The following is an 11,978-nucleotide window of genomic DNA, read 5'->3' as shown; positions in this document are numbered from 1 at the left end:
AGAGACAGGGTTTCACCATGTTGGCCAGGCTGGTGTCAAACTCCTGGCCTCAAGTGATATGCCCTCTTCCACTGCCCCAAGTGCTAGGATTACAGCCGTGAGCCACGGCGCCTGGCCTTTCACAAGGACTTTAAATTACTTGATTCTTATTTCTGGGAACTAAGAATTAAGTTTTTACCCTGTATTTCTACATTTTGCTTTATGTAGTGTTTCTCAGCATTGAGTTGGAAGTCTTTACATAAGTTCAAATAAAAATATAGTAACCATCTGGGCTTGGTGGCTCATGCCTATAATCCTGCAACTTTGGGAGGCTGAGGCAGGAGAATCACTTGAGGCCAGGAGTTCAGGGCCAGCCTGGGCAACATAGTGAGACCCTGTTCCTAAAAAAAAGAAAAAAAATTTCTTTATAAAATTATCTAGATGTGCCTGGGCATAGTGGCTCATGCCTGTAATCCCAGCACTTTGGGAGGCTGAGGCAGGCGGATGATTTGAGTTCAGGAGTTCAAGACTAGCCTGACCAACATGGTGAAACCCTGTCTCTACTAAAAATATAAAAAAATTATCCGGGTATGGTGCTTGCCTGTAGTCCCAGCTACTCAGGGGGCTTGAGGTAGGAGAATCGCTTGAACCCGGGAGACAGAGGTTGCAGTGAGCCAAGATCACGCCGCTGCACTCTAGCCTGGGCGACAGAGCGAGACTCTGTCTCCGAACTTAAAAAAAAAAATTATCTGGTGTGGCATTGTGCACCTGCAGTCCTAGCTACTTAGGAGGCTGAAGCAGGAGGATCACTGAATTCCAGAGGTTGAAGCTGCCATGAGCTATGATTGCACCACTGCAATCCAGCTTGGACAACAGAGCAAGACCCTGTCTCAAGAAAATAAAATAAGGATATAGCAACCAATTATATGAGCATATTACTCTAAAATCATTGTCTCCTGTTATTAAGATGGATGGCTGGCGGCCGGGCTCGGTGACTCATGCCTATAATCCCAGCACTTTGGGAGGCCAAGGCGGGCAGATCACCTGAGGTCGGGAGTTTGAGACCAGCCTGACCAACGTGGAGAAACCCCGTCTCCACTAAAATTAGCCGGGTGTGGTGGCACATGCCTGTAATCCCGGTTACTTGGGAGGGTGATACAGGAGAATTGCTTGAACCCAGGAGGCGGAGGTTGCAGAGAGCTGAGACTGCGCCATTGTACTCTGGCCTGGGCAACAAGAGTGAAACTGTCTCAAAAAAAAAAAAAAAAAGATGGATGGCCGGATTGGGTGGCTCATGCCTGCAATCCCAGCACTTTGGAGGCCGAGGCAGGCAGATCACCTGAGTTCAGGAGTTTGAGACCAGCCTGACCAACATGGTGAAACCTCATCTCTACTAAAAATACAAAAATTAGCTGGGCCTGGTGGCGCACGCCTGTAATCCCAACTACTCAGGATGCTGAGGCAGGAGAATCGCTTGAACCCAGGAGGCTGAGGTTGCAGTGAGCCGAGATCACGCCACTGCCCTTCAGCCTGGGCGACAGAGCGAGACTCCATCTCAAAAATATAAAGATAAAATAAATAAAAAAGATGGATGGATGGAGCCAGCTTGATTTGTGTGTGTGTGTGTGTGTGTGTGTGTGTGTGTGTGTGTGTTTTTAATGCCCTTGTCTGCATTTCTCAAAGCTGGTTGTTAAAAATAGGGCTCTACTACATGTCTGTAATGGAATTTTCATCTCATAGATACTACCCTTAACAACTCAGGTTGAAGAATTTTATTTTATCTTAACACCTAGGTGCAGGCAGACTTTGGAAAACTGATTCAGATAAACTCATTCACAAATGACTGCTTTCTTTTTTCTTTTTTTTTTTTTTTTGAGACAGAGTCTTGCTCTGTCGCCCAGGCTGGCGCGATCTCGGCTCACTGCAAGTTCCATCTCCCAGGTTTACGCCATCCTCCTACCTCAGCCTCCCAGGTAGCTGGGACTACAGGCGCCTGCCACCACGCCTGGCTAATTCTTTGTATTTTTGGTAGAGACAGGGTTTCATCTTGTTAGCCAGATGGTCTCGATCTCCTGACCTTGTGATCTGCCTGCCTCAGCCTCCCAAAGTGCTGGGATTACAGGCGTGAGCCACCACACCCGGCCACAAATGACAGCTTTCATAAACCATGATTCTAGCTTACTAATTGTAAGTTGCATTTATTTCCTTCACCAGCGATCGCTCAGAATCTTTATTTTTGCTACTTGGATTTTCTCTTTTTTACCATCAGGATTCCAAGTAAGTTGTATTAAAAATAATCAAGTTTGCTTAGGGATGATGTAGGAGGGAAAGTAGTCTTTGAAGAGATGTATCAGGTATGGCAGCAGTTTTATCTGCTCCGTTATTTGTATAAAAGGGGACAAGAAAATGGAAAGAGCATAGATATGAGACCCAGATCTAAGTTTGTTTGTTTCTGAGACAGAGTCTCACTCTGACTCCCAGGCTGGACTCCCAACCTCCGACTCCCAGATTCAAGCGATTTTCCTTCCTCAATCTCCCGAGTAGCTGGGATTACAGGCACGCGCCACCACGCCCAGCTAATTTTTGTATTTTTAGTAGAGACGGGGTTTCACCATGTTGGCCAGGCTGATCTCGAACTCCTGACCTTGTGATCCGCCTGCCTCGGTCTCCCAAAGTGCTGGGATTACAGGCATGAGCCATCGTGCCCAGCCACCCTGAGTTCAAATACTAGTGCCACAGTTTATTGTGAGGCCTTGGGAAAGTTACTTATTCTTTTCTGCCTTTGATTCCTATAAAATGGGGGATAACAAAGTAAAGTATGTGAAGTTCAGTGTGTGATCAGCTTTCGTAGGTATTTTAGCCTCAGTCATAGCATGTTTAAGATAGATGGCCTCTGCGTAGCTTTCTGAAAGTGACTAATATTAATATAATTCGTTTTTGTTGATTCTTTCACCTTCATCTTTTAGACAAAGATATTTTTCATCTCCAAATCAGTAGTACAGTCTTTATGGCCACTTGCTTACTTATAGTACTCTTTACTTTAGAGATTGTATTATCAGCAGGCTGTATATTTTTCTACTTAGGTTCCTGCACCAGAACAAGTTGAAAAAGGTGGTGTGAGCAATATAACAGAAGCCAAGGTCATAGTTTTCCTAACCTCCATTTTTATTAAGGTAATTTAGAATTTTCAAGGCTAATAAATATTAAAGTACAGAATAATAGAATATTAGACTGTAAGAAACTTCTGATCTGACATTAACTCTCATTTATTAAGATAAGGGGATTGAAGCCCCATTGTTTTTATTTTGAGAAAATGTATCTAAGACATGTAATATTTTATAATGACATTTGGAGTTTTCATTTACGATAATAACTTTTTGTAATGTCAGCTGATTCTAATTGCGACAATACTGTGACTATTGTCACAGTAGGGATTGGGGATTGGAAACTTTTCTGTGAAATAAATAGCAGAAGGTGAAATGTATTTCTTTGTACTGTGTGTGTGTGAGCACTGTTTTAATGGCATATAATCCATTACATTGCCATGAAACTCTCAAAATTAAGGGAGCAATGTCTAAGGAATTGTTTCATCATGGGAAATACTGACAAATTTAGAGCAAATTCAGTAATTGTATTCAGTCTTTGAGATAGGAAAGTGTTATAAACATCAGTTGGTCATATAATGTAAGCATTTAATTATTAAATTCAGACAAGTTTAACTTAATCAGGATTTCTTTCTTTTAAATTGTGTCTTTTTCTATTTAGGCTGGATGCAGTCCCTCTGATATTGGTATTATTGCACCGTACAGGCAGCAGTTAAAGATCATCAATGATTTATTGGCACATTCTTCTATTGGAATGGTCGAAGTTAATACAGTAGACAAATACCAAGGAAGGGACAAAAGTATTGTCCTAGTATCTTTTGTTAGAAGTAATAAGGATGGAACTGTGAGTTAATTGTGTTTGCTACTGATTGATTTGGGTCATTTCTCTCTCTTTAAAAAATTGTGGGCCGGGCGCGGTGGCTCACGCCTGTAATCCCAGCCCCCTGGGAGGCCAAGGCGGGTGGATCACCTGAGGTCAGGAGTTTGAGGCCAGCCTGACCAACATGGCGACACCCCATCTCTACTAAAAATACAAAAATTAGCTGGGCGTGGTGGTGTGCGCCTGTATTCCCAGCTACTTGGGAGACTAAGGCAGGATAATTACTTGAACCCAGGAGGTGGAGGTTGCAGTGAGCAGAAATTGCACCATTGTACTCCAGCCTGGGCAACAGAGCAAGACTCTGTCTCTAAAAAAATAAAAAATAAATAAATAAATAAAAATTGTGGTTTAACATTGAGAACACGTGGACACAGAAAGGGGAACAACATATACCATGGCCTTTAGGGGCTTGGGGATGAGGGGAGGGAACTTAACCGACGGGTCAATAAGTGCTGCAAACCGCCATGGCACATGTATACCTATGTAACAAAATTGCACATTCTGCAGATGTATTCCATTTTTTTAAAAAGATAAAATTTTGGTTTAAAAGAACACATAAAATGTATATCTTACCATTTTTTTCTTTTCTTTTTTCTTTCTTTTTTTCTTTTTTGAGACAGCATTTCCTCTTGTCACCCAGGCTGGAGTGCAGTAGTGCGATCTCGGCTCACTGCAACCTTTGCCTCCCAGGTGCAAGTGATTCTTCCTTCTCAGCTTCCCGAGTAGCTGGGATTACAGGCATCCACCATCATGCCTGGCTAATTTTTGTATTTGGAGAGACTGGGTTTCACCATGTTGTCCAGGCTGGTCTCGAATCCCTGACCTCAGGTGATCCGCCCGCCTTGGCCTCCCAAAGTGCTGGGATTCCAGGCCTGAGCCACCGTGCCCGGCCCATCTTACCATTTTTAGGTGTACGGTTTAATTAGTGTTAAGTACATTCACACTGTTGTTCAACAATCTCTGGAACTTTTTCATTTTCAAATCTAACTCTGTATTCATGATTAACTACCCATTTTATTCTTCCCCAAGCCCCTGTAACCACCATTCTACATTCTATCTCTGAATTTGACTAATCTAAGTACCTCATATAAGTAGAATTGTACAGTATTTATCTTTTTGTGACTAACTTATTTCACTTAGCCAGCTAGTTCATCCTGTTGTAGTATGTGACAGGATTTCTTTCCTTTTTAAGAATGAATAATACTCCATTGTCTCTATGTACCACATTTTATTTATCCATTCATCTGTCAGATGGAGTGGTTGCTTCCACCCCTTGGCTGTTGTATTTGAGGCCTGTTTCATATAAGATCTTCCTTGTATACTTTCAAATTTATAGATAATGGAGGTTTGATTTTTTTTTTTTCCCCAAGACAGGATCTGCCTCTGTCACCCTGACTGGAGTGCAATGGCACAATCTCGGCTCACTGTAATGTCCACCTCCCTGGCTCAGTGATTCTCCCATCTCAGCCTCCTGAGTAGCTGGGATTACAGGCATGCACCACCACACCCAGTAAATTTTTTAATTTTTTTGTAAAGATGGCGTTTCGCCATGTTGTGCAGGCTGGTGGGCGACTCCCGAGCTCTAGCAATCCTCCTACGTTCATCTCCCAAAATAGTTTTTTTTGTTTGTTTGTTTTCTTATTTTTACCTCTCCTTAGTTCATTTTTCTCAACTGTATAGTATATCCATATGGTTTTAAAATATACATAATAAAAGGTTTCCTTTGTACTCCATCCCTCATCTACTCAGTTCTTACCTCAGATAGTCTCCTTTTCTTTTTTTTTTGAGACAGTTTCCCTTTGTCACCCAGGCTGGAGTGTGGAGGCATGGTTATGGCCCACTGCGTCCTTGCCTTGACTTCCTGGGCTCAAGCAGCCCTGGCTCAGTGATCCTCTCATCTCAGCCTCCTGAGTAGCTGGGACCACAGGTGCGCACCACCACGCCTGGCTAATTTTTGTATATTTTGTAGAGATGGGGTCTTACTGTGTTGCACAGGCTGGTCTTGAACTTCTGGTCTCCAGTGATCTACCTGCCTCAGCCTCCCAAAGTGCTGGGATTACAGGCATGAGCCATCATACCTGGCCTCATTCTATTCTTAAATTTGCACAGTTGTCCATTGTGTAGGGATGTGTTATAATATATTCAGCCATTCCTTTGAACTTGAATAATTGAAAATTATATTTCTTACAGGTTGGTGAACTCTTGAAAGACTGGCGACGTCTTAATGTTGCTATAACCAGAGCCAAGCATAAACTGATTCTCCTGGGGTGCGTGCCCTCACTAAACTGCTATCCTCCTTTGGAGAAGCTGCTTAATCATTTAAATTCAGAAAAATTAATATCCTTTTTGTTTTGTATATGGTCACATTTGATTGCACTGTTGTGAGTATTTATATACTTGTTTAAATTAACCAGCATAAGCTGGTCTTGAACTCCTAAGCTCAAGCGATCCCCCCGCCTATGCCTCCCAAAGTGCTGTGATTACAGATGTGAGCCACGGCTCCCGGCCTATAACCTTTTTTTAACCCGGAACAAATGATTAGATTAAAATGGAGCATTATTTATTTTTTAAGATTTTTTTGTTTGTTTTTGTTTTTTAAATACAGGGCCTTGCTTTGCCACCCAGGCTGCAGTGCAGTGATATGATCAGAGCTCACTGAAGCCTCAATCTCCCAGGCTCAAGTGATCTTCCTACCTCAGCCTCCCCAGTAGCTGCGCCCACAGGTGCATGCCACCATGCCCAGATAATTTTTGTATTTGTTTTGTAAAGACAGTGTTTCACCATGTTGCCCAGGCTGGTTTTGAAGACCTGGGCTTAAGTGATTCACTCGCCTCCTCCCAAAGTGCTGGGACTACAGGTGTCAGCCACCACACTCAGCCTTTTTTTTCCCCAAGAAGTGGTGCCTAACTTCACTCAGGCTGGAGTGTAGTGGTGGGATCACTGCTCACTGCAGCCTTGACCTCCTGGACTCCCACTTAGCCTTCCCAGTAGCTTGGACCACAGGTATGTACCACCATGCCTGGCTAATTTTTAAAATTTTTAGTAGAGAGGAGGTGAGCCACTGCACCTGGCCTTAAGATAAATCATTTTTAAAAAATGTGTATGGGCTGGGCGCGGTGACTCACGCCTGTAATCCCAGCACTTTAGGAGGCTGAAGCAGGTGGATCGCAAGGTTGAGATTGAGACTATCCTGGCTAACACGGTGAACTCCTGTCTGTACTAAAAATACAAAAATTAGTTGGTCATGGTGACATGCGCCTGTAGTCCCAGCTACTCAGGAGGCTGAGGCAGGAGAATCGCTTGCACCCGGGAGGCGGAGGTTGCAGTGAGCTGAGACTGCGCCATTGCATTCTAGCCTGACGACAGGGCAAGACTCCATCTCAAAAAAACAAACAAACAAAAAAAGTGTATGAAGTTCTTAGGCTTCATAAGAACTTTGTACTTCTTATGAAGGTATGAATTAGGCTAAGATAAATAACTGAGGCCAGGCGCAGTAGCTCACGCTTGTAATCCCAGCACTTTGGGAGGCCAAGACAGGCAGATTACCTGAGGTTGGGAGTTTGAGACTAGCCTGACCAACATGGAGAAACCCTGTCTCTACTAAAAATACAAAATTAGCCGGGCATGGTGGCGCATGCCTGTAATCCCAGCTACTCGGGAGGCTGAGGCAGGAGAATCTCTTGAACTCGGGAGGCAGAGGTTGCGGTGAGCCGAAATCGCACCATTGCAGTCCAGCCTGGGCAACAAGAGCAAAACTCTGTCTCAAAAAAAAAAGATAAATAACTCTTATGGCTTAAGGGCGTAATTATTCATAGAATGCCATAAAGATCTGTATTTGTTTTTGTGGTCCTGTAAATCAGATTACAAAATATTAAATAATAACATCATAAATTTATGCCATTCTGTATTGTGCTAAATATTTCTTCCTTAATTTATTTTACATCATTGATCTTCCATCAAGAGAACATGGAAATCTTTGCCACATATTGGGTGACTTTCAAAGAGAATAAAATACTATTTCCCTTGCCTTTTCATACTAGAGCAGTATCTCCTCTAGCTCGTGCCTATACAGAAAATTTTATCACCATACAAAATTTCATGCAGTATTTATGTTTTTAAGCACAGGTGTACCCAAAACTGTGAAAAGTCTAAATTTATGGGTTCTATACATGTATTTTTGCCTGATCTAGAGAAAGAGTTTGATAAATTTTTACCAGCTTTGAAGATGGATTAACTTTTGACTTTGGGCTTTAAACTTTTAAGTCAGACATTTCAGGACTAATTTGATTTTGTAGATATCATTGTAAGAACTTTATTTGAAAGACTTGATAAAGGGATTTGATTTGTTTTCATCATTTAAGCACAGTCTTGTGATGATGAGAATGTAAGTGTGATTCTTTTCTGTATTTTGAGGTCCCTAATCCAAAGGCCATTTTGCTAGGATTTTTTCTGCTATCAGATGTGTTTTCACTCTAAACCTAGTCTTTTATGACATGAATTGATTACTTCCTGTTAATTTTCTATCCTCCCTTACTATCCCCCTTTTTTGTTTTCAGTATTCAGTATTTCGGTATTCTAGAGTGGATTTTGATATAAAAGAAAATAATTCTTACATCGTCTTTTGCAACAAATATTGTTTTCTGAATTGATAACAAATTTAAAAAGTAGATTCCTATTTTCACATATGTTCATATGCCCCTATGTTTGGGGGCATCACTCAGTTTTCCCTTTTTGTGTAAAGATGTTTTGTAAAACAAAATAGCCTCAAGATGATTAATTATTTATATGGGAACAGATTTTAACCTTTAAGGTTAAAATCTTGGGCTAACAGATCTTCTGGGGGTTGGAAATCTTCCATTTCTCTTGAGGGTTTTTTTTTAATGAATGCTAAATATGTTAAAATTTTTGTTTCTACCTCATGTGTTTTTTTAAATTATTACTTGAAGTTTTTTAATAAATTTTTTTACTAATGGATCTTACTGTGTCAATTATTAATACTGAATAGTAATTAAACTCAGGGTTATCATAGTGACAAGTGAATAGTTTAATAGTAATTAAACTCAGGGTTCTAATAGTGACAAGTGAAGTATTGATCATGCTGGAAAGCTGAAACCAAGCAGCACTGATATTATTACGAGATTTATGAAGGGCACCCAGGATGGGCTTGTTCGTGGAGAGGTTATAAGATCAGATAGGACAAACGGGAGAGGTTGCTGTGATGAAACGTAAATATTGGTTAGATATAATGAGAGTATAAATCAGGAAGGAATCTGATAGTAATTTCAGTTTCTGGGAATGAAATGAATAAGAAAGTCCTTTTGCTTCATTACAGGTTCATATGGCTGGAAAAGTAAAGCTCCATAGAAGAGAACCTGGGGATGTGTTCTGTGTTTCCTTTTTTTTTTTTTTTTTTTTTTTTTTTTTTGTTGATCTGTCTTGGTGATAAGAGTCTAGCCATTTAATTGTTTAAAAGAGTTAGGAAGCTGGGCATGGTGGCTCACGCCTGTAATCCCAGCACCTTGGGAGGCTGTGGCAGGTGGATCACCTGAGGTCAGGAGTTCGAGACCAGCCTGGCCAACATGGTGAAACCCTGTCTCTACTAATAACACAAAAAAATTAACCGGGTATGGTGGTGGGCGCTTGTAATCCCAGTTACTCAGGAGGCTGAGGCAGGAGAATTGCTTGAACCGGGGAGGTGGAGGTTGCAGTGAGCCGAGATCACACCACTACACTCCAGCCTGGGTGACAAGCGCAAGACTCCATCTCAAAAAAAAAAAAAAAAAAGTATAAAGCCACAATGCAAAGACAATGTGACTGTTCCAGTGGCCCCTCTCCTGAATCAGTTCAGAGTTCCTGTCCCCCTCCCCCTGACTTCCCTTTTGCTGCTGTCTCCAATTCCTTTCTTTTCTCCTTATTCCTGGCTGTCTAACAGTGGGTTTTCCCCAGAGCTCCAAGTCTGGTTTGGTCCTCTTCTTTCTCCTTGGACAGTTACTGGCTTCACCCATCACCCATGTGGCTGTTTACTAAACCTGTACTACACCCTGTCTTCCAAGTTCTCGTTATATAGCTGCCTTCCAGCCAATGCCTTCAGAATATTCTGTGAACATTTTAGACTTAGTACAAAGAAATTGGAAATTTCCATCTTCATTTAATGCCTTCCTCCTGTGATCCCTATTTCTGTAAATGACATCATCTCACAGTTCTCTGTGCTTAAAGATCTTGGCATAATTTTTCTTTCTTTAAAACATTTTTGGCCTGGGTGCGGTGGCTCATGCCTGTATTCCCAGCATTTTGGGAGGCCGAGGCGGGTGGATCAGCTGAGGTCAGGAGTTCGAGACCAGCCTGGCCAACACAGTGAAACCCTGTCTCTACTAAAAATACAAAAATTAGCTGGGTGCGGTGGCGGGAGCCTGTAATCCCAGCTACTTGGGAGACTGAGGCAGGAGAATCACTTGAGCCGGGGAGGTGGAAGTTGCAGTGAGCCGAGATTGCGCCATTGCACTCCAGCCTGGGCAATAAGAGTGAAACTCCGTTTCAAAAAAAACAAAACAAAACAAAACATTTTTCCCCCTCTAATTACAGAGCAGTACATATTTTAGTAAGAATTTCAAACACTACATATTTTAGAAAATGAAATTTCCTTTTTTTTTTTGAGATGGAATCTAGCTCTGTCACCCAGGCTGGAGTGCAATGGCAAAATCTCAGCTCATTGCAACCTCCGCTTCCCAGGTTCAAGCGATTCTCCTGCCTTAGACTCCCGAGTAGCTGGGATTACAGGCACCTGCCACCATGCCAGCTAATTTTTGTGTTTTTAGTAGAGTCGGCTTTTCACTGTGTTGGCCATGCTGGTCTCGAACTTCTGACCTCATGATTTGCCTGCCTCGGCCTCCCAAGGTGCTGGGATTACAAGCATGAGCCACCGTGCCCGGCCAGAAAATGAAATTTATTTGTAATCTCATCCTTTAGTAATTACATAGTTTGGTCTATGATGATCTAGGCTAGTATTTAAACCAAAAATACCACACCTGCAATAAGAAAATCCATTTTACATCATGACTCAATGTAAATTTGTATATGCATATGCATCTGAAACAATACTGCCATAAGACAATATTTACCCTTTGTGATATACCCTGGTATGTTCCACTCTATTCCATTAAAAACAAAGTGTGGCTGGGCACGGTGGCTCACGCCTATAATCCCAGCACTTTGCGAGGTTAAGGTAGGCGGATCACTTGAGGTCAGGAGTTCAAGACCAGCCTGGCCAACATGGTAAAACCCCGTCTCTACTAAAAATAGAAAAGTTAGCTGGGCATGGTGGTGCACGCCTGTAATCCCAGCTACTCGGGAAGCTGAGGCACAAGAATCACTTGAACCCGATTCAAGCAGGTGGAGGTGGAGGTTGTAGTAAGCCAAGATCATGCCATTGCACTCCAGCCTGGGTGACAGAGTGAGACTCTGTCTCAAATAAAATAAAATGAAAAATAAAAACAAAGCTAATTGCAACCTGTTAAAATTGCTTTCATGTCCCACTAGTAGGTCGGAACCCATGGTTTGTAACAGTGATTATTCTTTAATGGGGTCTTTGTGTATTGGTTGTAACCATATGAAACTATTTTTGCTGTTCCTGTGCATGCCTATTCTGTTTCCCATTTGATCTGCTCTCTAGATTTGTCTGTTCTTCCATCACCATTTAGGCATCTCTACCCACTTAGAAAGACTTTAAGGTGCCACCTTCTCCAAAAAGCCTTTTCTGATTTTTCTCCCAGCCAAAAGAATTATCTTCATCTGCATACAGTACTATAATAGTACCCATATGGAGCTTCATAGTATTTACTGCTTTTATTTATTTATTTATTTCTTAAGAGATGGAGTCTCTGTTGGCCAGGCTAGAGTGCATGGCAGGATCATAGTTCACTGCAACCTCAGACGCCTGGCCTCAAGTTGTCCTTCTGTCACAGCCTCCTGAGTAGCTGGGACTACCAGTGCACACCACTACACCCTGCTAACTAGAA

The 11,978-nt window shown here is 42.0% G+C and overlaps 1 protein-coding gene across 1 annotated transcript in view; it reads left to right on the top strand.

Annotated features, from left to right (window-relative positions):
- The window catches only part of DNA2 (DNA replication helicase/nuclease 2), a 64,989-nt gene extending 56,052 nt beyond the window's left edge, over positions 1 to 8,937 (top strand). The window contains exons 14-17 of the mRNA XM_011994092.1: positions 3,063 to 3,152; positions 3,745 to 3,927; positions 6,154 to 6,300; positions 7,905 to 8,937. Coding sequence (XP_011849482.1) covers positions 3,063 to 3,152; positions 3,745 to 3,927; positions 6,154 to 6,300; positions 7,905 to 7,973 — 489 coding nt within the window. The 3' untranslated portion in view covers positions 7,974 to 8,937. The remainder of the gene's footprint in view (positions 1 to 3,062; positions 3,153 to 3,744; positions 3,928 to 6,153; positions 6,301 to 7,904) is intronic.
- Positions 8,938 to 11,978: the final 3,041 nt, after the last annotated feature.

The sequence above is a fragment of the Mandrillus leucophaeus genome, unplaced genomic scaffold (assembly GCF_000951045.1).
Source record: "Mandrillus leucophaeus isolate KB7577 unplaced genomic scaffold, Mleu.le_1.0 Scaffold441, whole genome shotgun sequence".
NCBI lineage: Eukaryota > Metazoa > Chordata > Mammalia > Primates > Cercopithecidae > Mandrillus > Mandrillus leucophaeus.
The sequence above is the reverse complement of the archived record's forward strand: the minus strand, read 5'-3'. Positions and strand labels throughout refer to the sequence as shown.